At 52.4% G+C, this 21,243-nt stretch overlaps 1 protein-coding gene and 1 pseudogene across 1 annotated transcript; one reads left to right on the forward strand and one right to left on the reverse strand.

Annotated features, from left to right (window-relative positions):
* The first annotated feature begins 37 nt into the window (after positions 1 to 37).
* MAP1A (microtubule associated protein 1A) lies at positions 38 to 21,161 on the forward strand. The gene is made up of 7 exons (XM_037054469.1): positions 38 to 311; positions 1,304 to 1,405; positions 9,619 to 9,701; positions 9,971 to 10,111; positions 10,334 to 18,404; positions 18,556 to 18,776; positions 19,617 to 21,161. The coding sequence occupies exons 1-7, from the start codon at positions 74 to 76 to the stop codon at positions 19,770 to 19,772; spliced, it is 9,012 nt and encodes a 3,003-aa protein (XP_036910364.1). The 5' UTR covers positions 38 to 73; the 3' UTR covers positions 19,773 to 21,161.
* On the reverse strand, positions 18,794 to 19,598 carry LOC118992543 (60S ribosomal protein L12-like; annotated as a pseudogene).
* Positions 21,162 to 21,243: the final 82 nt, after the last annotated feature.

Raw genomic sequence — 21,243 nt, forward strand, 5'->3', positions numbered from 1 at the left:
CGCCGGCCTTTAAGAGCCGCGCGCACTCTCCCTGCAGCGGACGCACCCGGCTAAGCCTGCCAACGGAGTTTCCATGGAGACCGAGGCTGGGCCCTGGTGGCCACGCAGCGTTACCATGGAGACAAGTCTCGGGCTGGGGCTCCCAAGCCTGGGCTCACCGCTGTCTCAAAACCCCACGGAGCCGCTGTGCGATGTTAGAGCCGCGGTGGCGGCGGCACGCTGGGACCCGCGGAAACATTCTTTGCTCATCGTGATCGGCGATATCGGTACTGAGAGTCAGCTGAGGGCCGTGCGGGCCCACCTTGAACAAGGTGAGCCGCTGTCCTGGCTGTGCTCGGGACATCCTCCATCCCGAGCTTCTCCGCCATCTGCATTTACCTCCCAGAGCGTACGTCTGCATCCTCCATCCCTACTGGGCACTTCCTGAAATCCGCGCGCCCTGTTAACCTGATTCACCAGCCCCTGTCACCTGCATCTTCCATGTCAAGCGTCCGTATCCTCCCGAGCTGCCAACAAACATCTCGTTTCCCCATCCTTCCCGCACACCCCATGGCATTCCGCAGTCTCCCTGAGGCGGGGTAGCTCTGTGCAGCCCCTGGGTCCACTCTGGTCACACCCTCTTTCCCGCAGTGTCTCGGTCCAGATGTCCTGAAAGTCCTCACCTTCCCCTGAAGAAAGAGTCTATGTCCCTACCTTAGTTTCTTCTTTAGGGTCCCTGAACAGGCACAGGGTGCTTTCTGAACGCTGCGGACAAATCTCAAATCTCCCAGTGTGGACGGCCAACCTGAGAGAGTGACCTTTGTGGCCACAAGCTCCTCAGTCCTCACCTCCCTCCCCAGTTGCCAGCCAGTGTCGCAGTGCTGCGGAGCCACCTGCGGGTGGAAGTAAGCCTCGAAGGGGTGGAGGCAAGGAGGGGGACATAGAAGGAGAGTCTAGAATCCTACTTAGCTGTAAGAACAGTGAAGGCAGCCTCCAGTATCTGGAAATAGGCCCTTAGGTGTCGCTTCTATCAGAATTGGGCAACTCTGCAAGAAAATTCCAACACACAAACTCACTAGTAATTACCAAATTTAGCCTAAACTGTGCCCCTCTCCCTCTAGCACAGGCAAGGCCCAAGAAAAGCACAGGATGGGAGATAGATGTGGGCACTAACCACCTTTCTTAAATACATCAATGAGACTGATAAGGGCGTCTGTCCTTATCGTCTTCCTCTCCTTACCCCTCTGTGAGCTTGGAAGTGCTCCCTAAAGTCCAACCTCTCCTACCTTATCTAAAGCCCTCTCTGTTTCTTTTTCTCTCACAGGGATTCTCTCCTGGAACATTGATTTATCATCCTTTGATTTGAACGAACAATTGAGACTCTTCATTTCCCGGCACCTAGCTCACTTCTCTTCAGAGGTCAAAGGTTAGGATTAGTGTCATTTGTCTCAGTGTTTTGGGTGAGGGTTGGTCACGGAAGAGCAGAGGTCCACTCTCCCTGGCAGAACTGGCCTTGTGGGAGATTTGGGTGGGGGAGAAGGGAGGAACTCGTCACAGGAAAGTTGTAAAGCTCCATGGCTATCCCTATATCCCAGTACACTTCAAAGAGAGATGGTATGATGGTGGAAGCAGCCTGGAGAATGTAATCTTACCTGAGAAGAGGGTGGTTTGTGGACAGCTGTTGACGTGCACTAAGGAAATGAGGTACTTCTCATGAACAATCAATCATCTCTCATGCACAAATTCACTCTCTTTTCTGTGTTCCCCTTTCTGTGAACCTCAGCTTCCTTGCTTCCCTTTACCAAGACCCTTGAATCTCCCACTTTACCTTCCCAGATCCTTGCTTAGAACTTTCCCTTAGTCTGCATGCTTACTTTCCAGGTGTCAGTTTCTGGTTCCTTCTTTGGCTCAGCCATCAGATGTCCAGAGCAGAGCAGAAATCTGGTACAAAAGGTGATAAGCACCGTCTAATCCAGGGTGGAAGCAGGGTCTCCTGGAATTACTGGTACAAGAGCTAGTTATACTTTGAGGTTTGACTCTGACATGAAAGTCCACAGGGTGCAGTTCCCCATTCTGCTGAGTGGGAGAAATGGCTCAGATATTTGAGAAAATAGTATTTTAGGAGCTATCGTTCCATGACAGTATCTGTGGGGAGACTGCGGAAAGCCCTACATCCATTATAAAAGTGTTGGGCATTTTAGTTATGTTTTCAGGAAATGTTGACACACCAATCCATGTGCCAGTGACTTTGTGGAATATAAAATCCATCCAACTCAACAGTTACTGCATCAAGTGACTGAATTCATATTCTGTGTAGATAATTCTCAACTATTCAATATAGTAGATAGTCACACACACACACACCCTCTTTTCCCATTCCTCTTGCTAACAACCACATCTTTGGTCATTTCCCCAATCACTGACTCCTTTGGAGAAGCTCCTGGAGAGAGAAGACAAGGTGAATATGACTAATGCTTTATTATCCTAGGAATATGCACAGCATTTTAAAAATGTGAGGCTGGCATGCTCCTGATGTGACTGGCCTCCTGTGAAGCTAGGCACTCACCGTTTTGAGACTGCCTTCTGTTTAGAACTACTCTCACGTTGTGGCTTCCTCCGTTAGCACTGATGATTGAAAATGTATAGTTTTACCACTTATTACTCCTTGGAGCTTTGGTGAAAGATTGTGTACGGGGGTGATAGCATATGAAATTAATAACTGAACTGAAGGTTTGGGAGAATCTGCTGATGTTAATAATTTATACTGAATTCTCTAATCTTTCCTTTTGGCCACAAAGACTGTCAGATTAAGCTGCTCTCTGGACTGGTGTATAAATGTACAGAATTTAAACCAAAATACCTAGCTATTTTTAAATTAAGATTCAGGGATGCTTGGGAAGATGCTTTACAGGGAGATGCATAGTTACTCTCAGAGGCCTCTCTGAAACACGCACTGATAAATAAACACCTATGACATCGTTTCCATCTAAGAGTTATGCTTTGGTGTCCTCAAGGGGCTTAGGGTCATACACCCAAGATGGGGCTTACTTTAGCCTACTGAATTTTCTTAGGTTTGTACATTTTTTGGTGGCCTGTCTGTGTCCCTGGAGAATAGTGGAGAATTTCCTGGAAAAACCCACATGGCTCAAGACAGCCACAGCCACAGCCCCACCCGTGCTGGCTCCTCTTTCAGCTGTCCCCACAAACAACAAACAGTCAGCCTAGAGCAGCTGCAGACACTGCCCCTCCCTTCAGCCTCCCTTTAATAGGGAGGCAAAGAACACCAGACTGCTGGGATGGGCTCAAGGGGATGTGCTAGAACCATATGACTTTTTTTGGCCACCCCACAGGCTGAGCTACATCCCTCTCACCTCTCCTTAAGCCCTCAACTGAAATGCTTAGAAAGGGGACAAAAATGTACCCTACAATGACCGGGAGAGTGCAATCATTCCTAGCCACCTCCTCCTCCACACCCTCTCACACTAGGAAACGGAGGGACCTTCCAATGGAGAGTCAGTGGTCCAGCTCCTCCTAGTGGTCAAGTCTGGTAATGGCTTTCCTAGGTGAATTTTGCACCAGGTAGACAGTCTCTATTGGTGACTTGTTAGACTTCCTTTCTAACCCCTGCAAAAAGCTGGAGCTCCTAAGCATTATAAAATAAACCCAGAAACAGTTAGGACCATGGAAAACTGAGTTTAAATAACACTGTGATGCTACTACTATTGGGCACCTATAAGAAAGGAAGAGGGCTTCATAATTTATAATCCATAATTGGTGTTCTAGGATTCTAAAACACACAGGCTGAAGGGCCAGTTTGGAGGTCTTCTGTGTGACTCTCCATTACCACCAATATGCTCAGGAAATGCGAGTTCTGTTCCCTTCAAACATGAAAACCATTCTGAATTAGCAATAAGAGAGCAGCTCATTGGCCTCTGCAACTGGGGTTTGTGTTACATCTAAAATGGGGACACAAATAGCACTTGAGGTCCTTTCCTGTGGGCACTTCCAGTTCTTGGTTTACCTGAGAGCCAAGGGTACTCTAGAGTTGGTCTTGTTTGAGATTGTGATTTAGGATTTCCCTTACCACTTACATGAGCTCTCACAGATCTGCTACAAAAGGGAGACAGATATCCAGTGGGATTTGTGCAGGTTTAGAATTCTAGGAATGAAGCATTTTTTCATCTTTTATGCCATTCACTCCTCACAGCATTATTGGAGAATGGTACTAATATCATACTTATTTTATACATCAGAAAGCAAGCTTTCAGAGAGGTTAAGTGACTTGTTTAATTGCATGATTAGTAAAATGGTAGAGTCAGGTCTCAAATCCAGGACTTTGGATCTCACTTTGTGTCTAGTCTCAGGCCTCATTCTCATCTTTGTATGTCTATTTCATTGCAGCAGAGCCTAGGAACACAGCAGGTGAAGGGTTGATTGTGGTGGGTGGCTGTCCAGAGGGTGATAGCTGAAGAAAAACTCCACTGTGATTTGGAAATGTGCCCAGGGTGTGGCCTTTAGGGGTAGCAGCCGAGAATAAGGATGGGCTCTGCATTGGGGAGGGAAATGTTATTTTGTTCTCAAGCCAGTGTCTACTCAATTTCCCTCTTAACACACCTCAGAGAGACCTAGAAAGCAGAGAGGAGAAAGAAAGAAATAAAAAGTATGAAGTTGCAGAAGGAAGGTGTTTCCCTTTTGTGATGCTCGGAACTCAGCCTGGTTTGTGTTGTGTAACTCTGCAGATGGCTTCATATATCCAAATGGGTCTGTTGCCATGTTGCTGCTTTGCATCCCTGGATCTGAGCAAGGATTCCTCCCCCTCTGCACCCCCATCTCCCCAGTACTGGTGACTCAGCTCTCCTCTACTCTGGTGGCAGTTTAGGGGGCGGGGAAGGATGCTGAGAGCAGAGACTATTTTGGCTTCTCTGACCTTCAAAAACAATTCTTGGCTGCCTGGGGCAAGGGTGGGGCTGGTGCGGGGGTGTAAGTGTGTGGATGTTAATGTGTGGAAGGCTGTAGGAGTTGGCCAGGCCTGGGGAAGGTTGATGGAGAAAGGGAGAGGCCAGGGAAGGGCTTTGTGGGAGCATGCGCATCATCAGGTTGGAACTCAGTGCTAGAGCTCTCCAGGTCCTCCTTTGAAGTCCGAGACAGAGGTAGAGACTAAGGGAAGCAAGGGCCAATATTAGAAGGATTAAGATAGTAGGCGGCAGCCCTGGCCCACGTGGCTTGGTTGGTTGGAGCATCGTCCTGTGGGTGAAAATAGAGTTGGGGGTTTGAGATGTTTCTCTCACATGATGTTTCTCTCTCTCCCTCCCCCTTCCTGTCTCTCAAAAGAAAAAAAAATGTCTTCTAGTGAGGATTTTTTTTAAAAGTATAGTATGAGACAGAGACATCAAAGAGACATAGAAAATTGCAGAGACAAGGAGAGAACAGGGACCCAACACTCTACAAAGTCATTATAAGATTTTTTAAAATCCTAAATTAATTTATGTTGCATTTAATGAATGGCCTATAGTAAGAAACTTTGCTTAGGCTGGGGCCCTGGTGATCCTCTTCCGTCCCTGTTAACTCCTTCACTGAAAGGCGGGAAGCACCCTGCCTCTTTGTACCCAATGACCCAAGAATTCCTAGCGTCACTGCCCATGTGGTTACTGTGCTGTGCTGCACTGGCACAGAACTGCGTGCTCCCAGTGTTCCTGTGCCCCACCCCAGATTGTCGAGGGCCGTGTGTCCACGCCAGAATTTCAAACTACCCTCCAACCTAACGTGAGACTTATTTCAGCCTTCCCTGGGTTTCTGCAGCTGTGGCTCAGGAGCCGGCAGAACTCAGTGCAAGTCCCGTTCCCGGTCTTCATCTCAAGCACTCCCCTCACTCCTACTCCTTGCTTTCAGGCCCCCAGCCCCTTTGTCTCCTGTTCCTCCAGGGATTGAAGGTCACTCCGGGGTCTGAGGGGAGAGGCAGCAGATGGCTCCTGCGAGGAGGGGGAGGGCCCAGGCAGCCCTCACCTCCTGTGTCCCCCACAATGTGCCACAGCACAGGGCTTGGGTCTTTTGGCTGATGCTAAAATAGTATCTCTTGACGAAGCAGGGTTGGGAGAGAAGTCTTCTGTGGGCCTTTTCCCCAGACTCTTTGAGCTGCTAGACAACTCCTCAGACCCCCCAGAGCCCAGGAGAGGCACCAGGGTGCTGACATTGTGAAGGCAAAGAAACAGTTAAGTCTCCAGTGCATCGTCATGGACTAGCCTCTCTTCCCCGCCCCGGCGCCGCCCTCACCATCAAGCGCCCCCGCCCCCCCCCCAACTCCCACCCTAAGTGCTGCAGACTCTTCTCTGAAGCTGCCGGCTCAGGCCGGAGCTTCAGCCTCCATGAGGGGCTCCATCCCACACCCAGGGTAAGAACCATACCAAACCGAAGGACTTGGCATGGGGAATGGCGGGTACTGTGATCGGGAGGTGGGATGGGGGTAACGGTTGATACCTAATCCGTGCGTCTGAAACTGGACCAGTGGGGTGGGCAGGGTGAGGGAACAGAGAAGGACAAACATTACTGGCTTTGGGGCCACCCTGGACCCAGAACCAGGCAGAGGCCAATGAGGCCAGGACAGTGACAGTCCACCTCTCAGGCTGGGCTGGGCTGGGCTGGGCTGGGCTGGTAGACATCAGTCCAGGGGCAGCAGCAGAGGGTGGTGTCACTGGCTCTGCCTGGCGACCTGAGTCCTGGAAGAGTTGGGGCTGCATCTTTGGGCAGAGGCAGAAGGACCTCAGGGAAAGGCGGATGTTATGGGGATGTACCTCGTGGGAGGGTCTCTGGGTGTCAGCTGCTCGATTGCTCAGTTGCTCCTTTGCTGGGGGTGAGCAGGACAGTGAGTTTTTGCCAAGTAAGGGAAGGTGGGGACACTGTGGAAAAGAAGGGAGGAAAGGGTCATTGAGACGTGGCACGCACCTCTTCACAGACCGGCCTATTTGCATTGAGCTCCCTGTACCCCATTCCCTAAGACTAGCTTGAGATTGGGACTCTAAGCGGCCCCCCAGCCCTTTCCAGCTCCCTCTGGAGATAGAGAGGCCACTCCGGAGATTAAAGCACTCCTTCCTGAGCAGCTGCCCTGCGTTCCCAGTCTTGTCAGCCCCACACTGGTTCCCAGCCTCAGCCCCACCCCCACTTCATCTCCGCTTCTCTTCCCAAGATGGGGGCTCTCGAATAGAGGAGCCGGTTTCTTCTCCCTCATTGCGTTGCCCCCTCCCACCCCCCCCCCCCCCATCCCATGCATAGGCAGCCAAGAAAATGACTTGTCATGCTGGGGTGGGGGCGGGGGCGGAGCTGGAGCCTGAGCTCAGTGCGCACACTCACACACACACACTGCGGCAAACTGCAGCTGCCGGAGCACCCCCCCCCTCCCCTCTGCCTCACTGCGGAGACACCTGCCCTCCTGCCGACTCAGCCTCAGCACCCGCAGCCCACCCCCCACACCATCACTGGCCAAGGGAAGTGACAGTGACTCACAAGAAGTCCTCTCCAAAGAAAAAGGAAAAACAGTCCATTCCCTCTGGTGGGATTGCTGGGGCAGTAGAGGAGAGAGACGGTGCTTTCTCCCCAGCCTGAAAAGGAGGGGTATAGGGTATAAATCATGTAGTTGCCAGTCAGAACTGGAGAGCACTTGGGTGAGGGAGAGGGTGCTCCACCAAGACAGGACACTGGGGTCAGAGAAGTCTAGTGTTAATAAACGGGGTACTACAAGGACTGATGAATTTGATGGAGGGGGGGTGGCGGAAACAAATCAGTCCGTACCACAGGTATTTCTCTTTCTGAGTCTTCTAGCTCAAACGTCCAACCTTGTTGTGTGTACGGGGAAGGGGGTAACAATTGCCCTTCTAAATGTAAACAACTTAGAGCTAGCCTGGAGCTAGCTGCTCCCTCACCTGCCCCAGCCCAGCCCCTGTCTTCCTCTGAACTGACCTCAAAGCTTCCCTCAATTCCCAAGTGAATAGAAGAGAACCCTTGAAGCCCTCGTGGGCACCACCCACCCTGTATGGGGTTTGCTCTTCTGCCACCCTCCATAGTTAACCTCCCCTGCAGCTGCAACTGCAGCCCCTTACTGCCAGATCTGCCCGATCCTGGTACCAAGGCTCTTCCACTTAACAAAGGCCCTGGCCCAGGCTCCTCTTGCCAGAGCCCCAGAAAGAGGAGAGAGATGGGTCACAGTAGGGGGTCTTGTGGAAGATTATAAATGCCCCCCACCAATATCCTCCAAAGAGTCTACTCCTCAGGCCATCTGTTCGCCTGTTTGTAAGGTAACTTCACTGTGTGCTGCAGTTGGCAATGGCAGGAGCAGGGCACGCCAGCATCCGTCTTTAGTATCTTCTGCCCTGACTTTCTCTGCTGCGTTGCTTGGTGTTTCATGTGAGCCTGGGGAATGACCTGGGGAACACTCAATCTTTCCTTCCTTATTTTGCTTTAGAGAGAGGAAGCAGGGAGAGAGAGAAACATCAGTTTGTTGTTCCACTTATTTATGTATTCATTGGTTGATTTTTTTAAGGAATTAGAAGCACAGGGGAGGGACATGTAGACTTTTAAAATTCTCACCTGATGATATGTTTATTGATTTTAGAGAGAGAGGAAGGGAGAGAGAGAAAGAGAGAAACATCAGTTGGTTGCCTCCCGTGAGTAGGGATTGAACCTGTAACTTTTTGGTGCATGGGATCATGCTCCAACCAACTGAGCCACCTGCTCAGGGCCACTGGTTGATTCTCATATTATCCTTATTTGTTTCATGTTTTGAACTGCTAACTCCCCTTTCCACCAGAAGGCCCATAGGAGAGGGGCAATGATGGAAGGAGAAACCGTTCACAAGGGAGGGGTGGCAGGATCATGGACAAGGTCTCTGTGGCGCCTAAGGACATGATGGTGATGTGGGACAGGGAGCTGTGAAACCTTGGCAGGGGGAACAATATGACTGGGTACGTTTGTGATCGCAGGCCTGGCCTCTCAGAAACCAGCGAACAGAACAAGAAGTCCTATTTCTACTCTTTGAATTATAAAGCCCTAAGAGTTTAGATAGTGCAGACTTTTCATAGTCTTTTGGAATGAGAATTCTGGCCTTGGATGGGGGTTGGAAAGGAGAATGGGGAGTCTGAAAACTTCCTTGGATGGAAGGAAACACCGCACAGAAGTGCCCGTCTCTTAGCTTCCAGGCATTCTGCTGGCATGAAAGCCCAGGGCAGACATAGGGTAGGGAGGAGAGAGCTGAGTGTGGATCATGTCCCAAGAGCCCTCCGTGCAGCTGAGCCCCCCTATCCCCAGGCAGCACCAGGAGCTTAGTGCTCTAGAGAGACAAAAGCTTCTTGTCGACCAGGCAGTCTGAGGCGGGAGTTCCAGGCAGAGGGTGTGGCAGTTGAAGGGAGGGAGAAGATAGACTGTGTGGAAGAGGAGAGGAGGAAACCCAGAAAGGCAAGGGCTAGAGGAGCCAGTCCCTCGACCTTCGTCAGCAGGACCCAAAGTGGCAGGATCTAAGAATAGCCAGGCTTCTCTTTCTGTTAAGCCCCACTTTCTGGTAGTGCATTGTTTTCCCTCCTGCCCAGCACAATGCCTCTCTATTTTAGTTTGTACCCACTGTCTTCAGTATAAACCCCTGCATCTCTCCTTCAGGCCAGAGGACCCTCTGCCACCAGAGTGAGACCCTAGAAACCATCATCCTGGTAAACCCCAGTGTCGAAAGCATCAGCTCTGAGGTAAGGCCAGGCCTTACCACGAGGGCCTGGTTTGAAAGCATTGTAATTTACCCTTTCCAGTACTACTACCGTAAGGCCAAGAATTTCTGGACTTGGGTTTGAACCATTCTTTCTCTGTCATCTAAGCAGCCTTACAGTCTCCAGCCCCACTCTTGAATGTTGTGGGGATATCAGTGGGGAGCATGTCCTTGCAGAACTGAGGGGAAACCAGGAATATTTCGTGCCATTCCCTGGGTTTCCTACATCTGTGACCACTCCTTCCATTCTAGGTTCACCATCTCCTTAGCAGCCCGTCAGCTCACAAACTACTGATACTGAGTGGGCAAAGCTTAGAGCCAGGGGGAGATCTCATCCTACAGAGTGGTACCTACTCCTATCAAAACTTTGTCCAGGTTCTTCACAACCCAGAGGTAAGTTCCATGTCTGCATGTCTGGAAGGAACAGAATATGGGATAGGGCTAGAGCTGTGGGGAAGAAACCAAGGAAGGGAAAATCTCACATTTCTGACCATGGACGGTTCTGGCAGAAAGGTAGATTACCTTGGTGAGTGGTGGAAATTAGCAGACTGAATCTTCAGTTGGATTAAGACAACCCCAATGACCTGATCAGCCTTCTATCTCCCATTTCTCTAGATTTCCCAATTGCTCAGCAATAGAGACCCTGGGATCCAAGCCTTCCTCACCGTGTCCTGCTTAGGGGAGGGTGATTGGAGCCATCTGGGACTATCCAGTTCCCAAGAGACCCTGCATCTCCGACTAAACCCTGAGCCCACGCTGCCCGCCATGGATGGTGTGGCTGAGTTCTCTGAGTATGTCTCTGAGACCGTGGATGTGCCATCCCCCTTTGATTTGCTAGAGCCCCCTACTTCAGGGGGCTTCCTCAAGCTCTCCAAACCTTGCTGCTACATCTTCCCTGGCGGCCGCGGGGACTCTGCCCTTTTTGCTGTTAATGGTTTCAATATCCTAGTGGATGGTGGCTCTGATCGCAAGTCCTGCTTCTGGAAGCTGGTGCGGCACCTGGACCGCATTGACTCGGTGCTGCTCACACACATCGGGGCAGACAACCTGCCAGGCATCAATGGACTCCTGCAGCGCAAAGTGGCAGAACTGGAGGAGGAGCAGTCCCAGGGCTCCAGCAGCTACAGCGACTGGGTGAAGAACCTCATCTCTCCTGAGCTTGGAGTTGTCTTCTTCAATGTGCCTGATAAACTGCGGCTGCCTGATGCCTCCCGGAAGGCCAAGCGCAGCATTGAGGAGGCCTGCCTCACTCTGCAGCACCTAAACCGCCTGGGCATCCAGGCTGAGCCTCTATATCGTGTGGTCAGCAACACCATTGAGCCACTGACCCTTTTTCATAAGATGGGTGTGGGCCGGCTGGATATGTATGTCCTCAACCCTGTCAAGGACAGCAAGGAGATGCAGTTCCTCATGCAGAAGTGGGCAGGCAATAGCAAAGCAAAGACAGGCATTGTGCTTGCTAATGGAAAAGAGGCTGAGATCTCGGTGCCCTACCTGACCTCTATCACTGCTCTGGTGGTCTGGCTGCCAGCCAACCCCAGTGAGAAGATTGTGCGTGTGCTTTTTCCAGGGAATGCTCCCCAGAACAAGATCTTGGAGGGCCTGGAAAAGCTTCGGCACCTGGACTTCCTACGCTACCCTGTAGCCACACAAAAGGACCTGTCTGCTGGGGCTGTGCCTGCCAACCTCAAACCCAGCAAAATAAAACAGCGGGCTGACAGTAAGGAGAGCCTCAAGGCCACTACTAAGACAGCTGTGAGCAAACTCGCCAAACGTGAGGAAGTGGCCGAAGAGGGAGCCAAGGAGGCCCGCTCAGAACTGGCCAAGGAGTTAGCCAAGACAGAGAAGAAGGTAAAGGAATTGTCTGAGAAGCCCGCAGAGAAGCCTGCCAAGCCTGAAAGGGTGAGGACAGAGTCAAGTGAGGCATTAAGGGCTGAGAAGCGAAAGCTGATTAAAGACAAGGTAGGGAAGAAACACCTGAAAGAAAAGATATCAAAACTAGAAGAGAAAAAAGACAAGGAGAAAAAGGAGATTAAGAAGGAGAGGAAGGATCTCAAGAAAGATGAAGGTAGGAAGGAGGAGAAGAGGGATGCCAAGAAGGAGGAAAAGAGGAAAGATACCAAACCTGAGGTCAAGAAGATTTCCAAGCCAGACCTGAAGCCCTTTACCCCTGAGGTACGTAAGACCCTGTACAAAGCCAAGGCCCCTGGAAGAGTCAAGGTGGATAAGAGCCGGGCTGCTCGTGGGGAGAAAGAGCTGTCTTCTGAGCCTCGGACACCCCCAGCCCAGAAGGGGGCTGTACCCATTCCAACCGTCAGTGGGCACAGGGAGCTGGTCCTGTCTTCACCAGAGGACCTCACACAGGACTTTGAGGAGATGAAGCGTGAGGAGGAGAGGAGGTTGCTGACTGAACAAAGGGACGTAGGACTAGGACAGAAACCTCTCCCTGCAGATACTGCAGGGGAGGAACTCCCAAGCACAGCTGCCCAGCGGGGACCACCCTCTGTTCCAGGGCTGGAACAGGAAAAGACTGTGGTACAGGAGGAAGAGCTTGTCCCAGACACCCCTGATGAACAAGGCAGCAAGGATAGAGGCCCAAAGTCTGGGACTGAAACAGAGGAAGAGAAAGAAACCTGGGAGGAAAAGAAGCAGAAGGAAGCAGAAAGGCTCCCTGATAGAATAGAAGCCAGAGAGGAAAGTGAAGCTGAGGTAAAGGAGGATGTGATAGAGAAGGCTGAGTTAGAAGAAATGGAGGAGTTGCACCCTTCAGAGGAAGAGGAAGAGGAAGAGACAAAGGCTGAAGGTTTTTACCAAAAACATATGCAGGAAGCTTTGAAGGTAACTCCAAGGAGCATGGGGATTCTCGGGGGCCGGGAAATGGGATTCCAGGGAAAAGCCCCCGAGAAGGAGGCCTCATCATTCCTAAGCAGCCTGGCCACACCTGCAGGAGCCACTGAGCACATCTCTTACATCCAGGATGAGACAATCCCTGGTTACTCAGAGACAGAGCAGACCATCTCAGATGAAGAGATCCATGATGAGCCGGAGGAGCGCCCAGCTCCACCTAGATTTCCTACAAATGCATATGACCTTCCAGGCCCTGAAGATCCTGCCCCCTTTGAGGCTGGTCAGCCTGCAGACAGTGTTGTTCCTGTCACCTCCAGCAAAGGCTATGGAGCACCAGAGACTGAACTCACCTACCCTCCCAACATGGTGGCTGCCCCTTTGGCTGAAGAGGAACATGTGTCCTCGGCTACCTCAATCACTGAGTGCGACAAGCTTTCCTCCTTCGCCACATCTGTGGCTGAGGACCAGTCTGTGGCTTCACTCACAGCTCCCCAGACAGAGGAGACAGGCAAGAGTTCCTTGCTGCTTGACACAGTCACGAGCATCCCGTCATCCCGCACTGAAGCTACTCAGGGCTTGGACTACGTGCCATCAGCTGGTACCATCTCACCCACCTCCTCACTAGAAGAAGACAAGGGCTTCAAATCACCACCTTGTGAGGATTTCTCTGTGACTGGAGAGTCAGAGAAGAGAGAAGAGATTGTAGGGAGAGGCTTGCATGGAGAAAGAGCTGTGGAAGAGAAAGTGGAGACTGCAAAGGTAGAGATACCTGAGAAACTTCACAGCCAATATGGAACCCCAATGTTTAGTGCTCCTGGGCACACCCTTTATCCAGGGGAACCAGCCCTTGGAGAATTGGAGGAACGCTGCCTCAGCCCAGATGACAGCACAGTGAAGATGGCCTCTCCTCCACCATCAGGACCACCCAGTGCCACCCACACACCCTTTCATCAGTCCCCAGTGGAAGAAAAGTCTGAGCCCCAAGACTTTCAGGAAGCAGGCTCCCCAGGTTCCTGGGGAGACACTAGGCGTACACCAGGTGTGGGCAAGGAAGATGCTGCGGAGGAGACAGTCAAGCCAGGACTTGAAGAGGACACACTAGAGGAGGGGGAGAAGGTGCCTCCTCCCAGAAGCCCACAGGCTCAGGAGGCAGCCATCAGTATTGTTGGGGGACACACAGGCTACACCATCCAACTGTTGCCGGAACAGGATAAAGCAATAGTCTTTGAGACTGTGGAGGCACAAGAGCCCAGGGGCCCAATTCTAGGAATGGAAACCCTTCCAAGAAATTTGAGGACATCACTCCAGGAACCTGGCGAACCTCAGAAAGCTGAGGTACTCCAATTTCCTGACCAGAGTCTCTCCTCTGATGATGCAGAGTCCCTCTCGGTCCTCAGCGTGGTCTCCCCAGACATTGCCAACCAGGAAGCCATCCCCAGGTCCCCCTGTGGCCTGACAGAGCAGCATCTACACAAAGACCTTTGGCCACAGGTATCTCCAGAAGACACTCGGTCACTTTCTCTCTCAGAAGAGAGTCCCAGTAAGGAGACCTCTCTGGATATCTCTTCCAAACAGCTCTCTCCAGAAAGCCTTGGCACCCTCCAGTTTGGGCAACTAAGCCTTGGAAAGGAAGAAAAGGAGGCTCTGATGCAGGCTGAGGATACCTCTCAGCACCTAGCCCCCATGTCCATTCCAGAACCCCCTGCAGCCACAGTGTCTCTCCACACAGATGGGAATGCTGGATACTCTGCACGGACAGACATCACAGATGAGAGCCCTGATGGAAAATTACCTGCCAGCTCCTTGTCTCACTCGACACTGTTGGGAAATGGGAAGCACTCACCTGAAGTGATCACGAGCCCTGGTAAACACATTCTGACACCTGATAGCTCCCTCACCAAGAGTCTAGAGTCTTTGCCAAGCCCTGCCATGGAAGACCTTGCCATGAAATGGGAAGGTAAATTTCCAGAGTTGGAAAGCAGAACCCCAGAGCCAAAGGATGAAGTCCTGAAGCAGGACAGAATTCTGGAGCAGAAGGGTACTGTTATAGAGCAGAAGGGTACAGCCATCCATCCAAAAGGTGAGGCTCTGGAAGAAAAGAAGGCTGTGGAACAGGAGGATAAGGCTTTAGAACAAAAAACCAGAAGCATAGGACAGAGGGACACAGCCCTGGAAAAGAAGGACAAGCCCCTGGAACCAAAAGACAAAGACTTAGAACAAAAAGACAGAGACTTAGAACCAAAAGACAAGGCCCTGGAACAGGAGTATGTGGTCCCAAAAGAGAAAGATGAAATCATAGAACAAAAGGTCAAAGACTTTGGACATAAATACAAGGTTCCAGGGGACAAGATCCCTGAACAGAAGCACCCAGGGGACAAGACCCAGGAACAGAAGGACAAGGCCTTGGAAAAGAAGGATCAGGCCTTAGAACAAAATTACTGGGCCTTAGGACAGAAGGATGAAGCCCTAGAACAAAACAATAAGGCTCCTAAGCTGAAAGACAAGGCCCTGGAAGAGATGGACAAAACTCTGGAGCAGGAGAGCACAGTGCAGGAGAAAACCATGAAACCAATGAAGATCCAAGAGGAAACATCTTCAGAAAAAGTTGAGGTTGTGGAACAGAAAGAAGAAGCTCTGCTGGAAAAGACCAAAGCTCTGGGGTTGGAAGACAGCCCAGTGCAGGAGGATAAGGCCTGGGAGCAGGAAAAGAAATATTGCAAGGAGCAGGATGCAGTCCCGGATTGGCAAGAAACATTTCCAAACAGAGGGGAGACAGTTGGAGAACAGAAAGAGCCCACCCAGACATGGGAGGATGCAGCTCCTGAGCAGGAGGACAGGTACTGGAGGGGCAGAGAGGACGTGTCCCCAGAACAGGACACATACTGGAGGGAACTAAGCTGTGAACGGAAGGTCTGGTTTCCTCATGAGCTGGATGGCCAGGGCGCCCGGCCACGGTACACAGAGGAACGAGAGAGCACTTTCCTTGACGAGGGGCCAGATGATGAGCAAGAAGTGCCCCCCTTGGAGCATATGCCCCAGAGCCCCTGGGCCTCAGACTTCAAAGGTTTCCAGAAGTCCTCATCACAGAAGGGACTGGAAGTGGAACGGTGGCTTGCTGAATCACCAGCTGGGCTGCCACCAGAGGAAGAAGACAAGCTTACCCGTTCCCCTTTCGAGATCATCTCTCCTCCAGCTTCCCCACCTGAGATGGGTGGACAGAGGGTTCCTCGGACCCCAGGACAAGAGAGCCCTGACACGGAGCCTAAGTCCATGCCACCTGTGAGAAATGAACCTTCTACCCCCTCATGGCTGGCTGACATCCCACCATGGGTACCCAAGGACAGACCCCTGCCCCCTGCACCCCTGTCCCCAGCTCCAGCTCCCCCAACCCCTGCACCTGAGCCACACACTCCTGCACCCTTCTCCTGGGGCACAGCTGAATATGACAGTGTGGTGGCTGCAGTGCAGGAGGGGGCAGCTGAGTTGGAAGGTGGACCGTACTCTCCTCTTGGGAAGGACTACCGCAAAGCTGAAGGGAAAAGGGAAGAAGAAGGTCAGTCTGGGGCTCCTGAAAGCAGCCCCCGCAGCTCAAAGATCCCAGAGGCCAGTGAGAACCAGGCCACCAAGGAGCCTGAGCAGACAGAGCCAGAGCAGAGAGAGCCCACACCTTACCCTGATGAGAGAAGCTTTCAGTATGCGGACATCTATGAGCAAATGATGCTTACTGGGCTTGGCCCTGCATGCCCCACTAGGGAACCTCCTCTTGGAGCAACTAGGGATTGGCCCATGCACATCTCAACCAAGGAGGAGGCTGCTGGCCGGAACACATCTGCAGAGAAGGAGCTTTCATCTCCTGTCTCTCCCAAGAGCCTCCAATTTGACACCCCACCCTTCAGCTATGCAGCCCTGGTGGGACCCACTGTACCACCTAGGCAGGAGCCTGATCCAGGGCCAAGTGCAGAGCCCAGCCTCATCCCCCCTGCAATACCCCCCCGTGTTCCTATCCCCCTGAGTAAAGGCCCAAGCCCCCATCTTAATGGTAATACCCTGAGCTGTAGCCCAGATAGGAAAACCCCATCCCCCAAGGAATCAGGCCCGAATCACTGGGATGACAGTATTAGTGACTCAGAGCTAGAGAAGGGGGCTCTGGAGCAGCCAGAGAAAGAGGCCCAGTCCCCAAGCCCCCCTCACCCAGTCTCTGAGGGACTCCCTAAACTGTGGCCTGAAGGTGAGGCACATACCAGCCCTTCCTCAGACTCACACCTGGGTCCTGCCCGACCCAGCCTGGACTTCCCTGCTTCAGCCTTTGGTTTCTCCTCATTGCAGCCAGTTCCTCCCCAGCTTCCCTCCCCCGCTGAACCCCGCTCAGCACCCTGTGGCTCCCTTGCCTTCTCTGGGGACAGAGCCCTGGCTCTGGTTCCAGGGCCCCCCACCAGGGCCCAGCATGATGAGTACCTGGAAGTGACCAAGGCCCCCAGCCTGGACTCCTCGCTGCCCCAGCTCCCATCACCCAGCTCTCCTGGGGCCCCTCTCCTCTCTAATCTGCCACGACCTGCCTCACCAGCCCTGTCTGAAGGCTCCTCCTCCGAGGCCACCACACCTGTGGTTTCGAGTGTGGCTGAGCGCTTCCCTCCCAGTCTAGAGACTGCAGAACAGGGGTCTGTAGAGCTAGTCCCAAGAATGGAAGCAGCTGCCCACAGCCTTTGGGACTTCACTCCGAAGAGCCCAGCACCTCCAGCTTCATTGGACTTGGCCTCAGCTCCGCCTCCAAGCTTGCCTGGAGACATGTTTGATGGTTCCCTGTCCTGCAGCCTGGAGTGCTCAGTGGCAGCCACCAAGAAGCCAAGCTCCTTCCAGGGTCCCTCTGGGGACTGTGCCACCAATGGTCCAACTGAAACCAGCCCCAACCCCCCAGCCCTTGCCTCAGCCAAGGCTGAGAAGAAAGAGGCTGAAGGCTACCCTGCCTGGGAACATGGGGCCTGGACTGAGGGAGCTGAAAGCAGCTCCCAGCCAGACACACTGCTCTCCCCTGAGCAGCCAATGTGTCCTGAAGGGACCTCTGGTGGCCGACCCAGAAGTGTGTCCCCTCAGATGGAGGCTGGACCCCAGGGATGTGCCTCTGAGCCCCTGCCCCATCGTGGGGAGCTCTCCCCATCCTTCCTGAATCCACCTCTGCCCCAGTCCACAAATGACAGTGACCTCTCAACTGAGGAAGCTCAGCTGGTGGGGAGAGTGGGAAGGCGCCGGGTGGGAGGCCCTGGAGCCACAGGAGGCCCATGTCCTGTGGCAGATGAGACACCCCCAACGTCAGCCAGTGACTCAGGCTCCTCACAGTCAGATTCTGACGTTCCACCAGAAACTGAGGAATGTCCATCCATCACCGCTGAAGCGGTCCTTGACTCAGATGAAGATGGAGACTTCCTGCCTGTGGACAAAGCTGGGGGGGTCAGTGGAACTCATCATCCCAGACCTGGCCATGACCCACCTCCTATACCCCAGCCTGACCCCCGCCCATCCCCTCCCCGCCCTGATGTGTGCATGGCTGATCCCGAGGGGCTCAGCTCAGAGTCTGGAAGGGTAGAGAGGCTACGGGAAAAGGAGAAGGCACAGGGGAGAGTAGGGCGCAGGACCCCAGGCAGAGCCAAGCCAGCATCTCCTGCACGGCGTCTGGATCTTCGGGGAAAACGCTCACCCACCCCTGGTAAAGGGCCTACAGATCGAACATCCCGGGTCCCACCCCGGCCACGTAGCACTCCAAGCCAGGTCACCCCAGCAGAGGAGAAGGATGGACACAGCCCAATGTCCAAAGGCCTAGTCAACGGACTCAAGGCAGGACCAAGTAAGTATGATGTGAAAAATAGGAGAGATTGTGGATTGGGGCTGGGTGTGGCCAGTCTAAGGCTCCAGGAGTGGGAGGAAGGGAAGGAGGGAGAAGGTTACCTCAAGCAATATATGTTCCCTCTACAATGAGTCCTGGCTTGTCCCTACAGCAGCCTTGGGTTCCAAGGGCGGCTCTGGCCCCCCTGTATATGTGGATCTCGCCTATATCCCGAATCACTGCAGTGGCAAGACTGCTGACCTTGACTTCTTCCGACGAGTGCGTGCATCCTATTATGTGGTCAGTGGGAATGACCCCACCAATGGCGAGCCGAGCAGGGCTGTACTGGATGCCCTGTTGGAGGGCAAGGCCCAATGGGGGGAGAATCTTCAGGTGAGTGGCAATGGATGTCAAGGAGGTAATCTGATCCAAGCTTACTCAGAGGCAATAGTGGAACATAGTCTTTATTCATAAAAGCACTGAGACATTTATTTATTTATTTATTTATCAAATGACCTTTGATTGAAATAGTTTCATTTGTAGTCCTTGACTAGCAGGGCATCCCATTACACCACTGTCAGTGTCATCTGTGATGTCATGAGGGTGGCAGCTGTCAACACTGCAGCCCACAGAGTGGGCCATCCCCAGGGTCTCTTTAATGGTTCCAGAGAGTTCTCTAGCTGAAGATCGGTGCCGTGTCTGTAGGGCAATGTTGACAATCTCACCAAAAGTGATAGCTCCACTGTGCTTAATGTTTTTCTTGCTCCTTTGTCTTGTGGTGGTTCTTTGAGGGCTTTGATGATCAAGGCAGAGACAGAAGGCACTACCTCAGTCTGGGCCTGTCTGTTCTTCATGGTCAGTTTCACTGTGATTCTTAGACCCTTCTAGTCACTGATTGCTTTGGTGATGTCATCACCAACCTATTTTGGAGACAGGCCCAGGGTACCGGTCTTGGGGGCCAGGGCAGACATGGCATAGACTTCCCTGCTGGTGCACCTCAGACATAAGACTTTGATCTTCTTGGGGTTGAACTTTGGAGGCAATGGTGGAGGCAGCTAGTGTTGTATTTGGGACAATGGAAGAAAGTTGCACCTTTGCCTCCTTCAAGCCAAAAACAGGACTGAGCCCTTTCAATGGGCAGTGGGAATGCCTCCTTGACCATCAGGTGTTCCATCCTCCTCGCTTCCCTTCCCTTCACAGTCTCACGTCAGGCATGTCTTGTCTCCCTCCTAGGTGACTCTGATCCCTACTCATGATACGGAGGTAACCCGTGAGTGGTACCAGCAGACTCACGAGCAGCAGCAACAACTGAATGTCCTGGTTCTGGCTAGCAGCAGCACTGTGGTCATGCAGGATGAGTCCTTCCCAGCCTGCAAGATTGAGTTCTGAAAGAACCCCTCTCCTTCCCCAAGGATCTGTTCCCCCAACTCCCTTAGAGAACGGCCACTGCTGAGTCCTTGGGTTGGGGGACATGGGCACTGGGGAAGGAGAGGGTGGGGGACAGGATGTCTTGTGGGAACTTGGGCTGGGCTAAATGGGAAGGTTGTCCCTTCCCCTCATCCATACCTGAGAGGAATCTCAAAACCAAAGGTAACAGATAGGATGGGGGAGGGCACAAAATTAGGATAGGAGGTCATCTTATGCCTGAGAACCCTGGAGTGGCGCCCTCTTCTAGCACAGGCAAATGCTGGAGTTGGGTGGGGAGTTAGTATGGGTCATCTCAGAGCACAACCTCCTCCCTCGTGGAGGGAGATCATACCTACACCCATAGGGATCTCTTTATTTATTTAGCATCCCAAGGAAGGATTTCTAGTAGTAACTTATGTGACCTGGGGGCAGAATACTGTCAGTGAGGTGCCCAGAGCTGCACCCTTCACCTCCCATTCGCTTACCCACCAGGGTCTGGGTTCCAGCAAGGGTCCAGGATACACCGCTGCTACACGGTCCCACTGCTTCCCTCCATATCTGAATGTCTCAATCCAAAACTTGAAGCTCTTTTGACCAACAGACTGGTGAGGGAATGAGCTTATCCTCCCAGTCCTTGCTTCACCATACACATCCCAGAGGTGTGACCAGATCAGGCCTCCTGGGCAGCACAAAGGGGCAAGAAGAGCCCAGCCCCAAACCCAGAATTTTCCAAGTTCCCTAACCTATTAAAGTTTTCACCTACCCATTCCAATTATCCTGATCCTTTCTCACCCCCTGCTTGGCTTCTCTGCATGTGGTCATCTACTGTGGCCGGGTGTGTAATGGGTTAAAAATAAGCCACTGCTTGACATCCCAACATTTGACAACCCAGCAATGTGTGAGTCCCCCAACATTCCACTGTACCTTCCTGCAGCTGAAATGGGAACACTGGCTGCCTTTCTAGCCCCATACTCTTGGACAGAGAGGATCTGGGAGGTAGAGGCCATGCCAGAGGACTTGGGGAAAATGAGAGGGAGGAAGGAAAGGGAGAGGAAGCTGAGCTAAAGTTTAACTCCTACTAAGTGAGAGGAAAACAGGCTGAAAATACCATCTCAGGAGAGGACCTCACCCCAAGCAAGCCAGTGAGCAGTCATGTCAGACTACTGCTGGACTGAGAAATCCAGACGCTCATCAGGGCTCGGCTTCTCTGCCAAATGACTGTGGGAATCAAAATGAGCCCGCCTGTGTTCTTCCTAGCTCCCACCCTCCCCGTGCTGCTGTGTTCTGCTCCTCCCCACACTTCCCTGCTCTAGTTCCCAGCTGCTGTAATGGAGCTGCCTTCAACTCTAACAATAAATCAAGTTCATTAGAGATGCTGCAGTGCTGCTTAGGCTTTTTTCTGACTCCACATGTTGCTTAGTTGCTGGGCCATGGTTTCCTCTCTGCTGCTTCA

This window comes from Sturnira hondurensis, unplaced genomic scaffold (assembly GCF_014824575.4).
Source record: "Sturnira hondurensis isolate 20B ecotype Veracruz unplaced genomic scaffold, ASM1482457v3 Scaffold0008196, whole genome shotgun sequence".
Classification (NCBI taxonomy): domain Eukaryota; kingdom Metazoa; phylum Chordata; class Mammalia; order Chiroptera; family Phyllostomidae; genus Sturnira; species Sturnira hondurensis.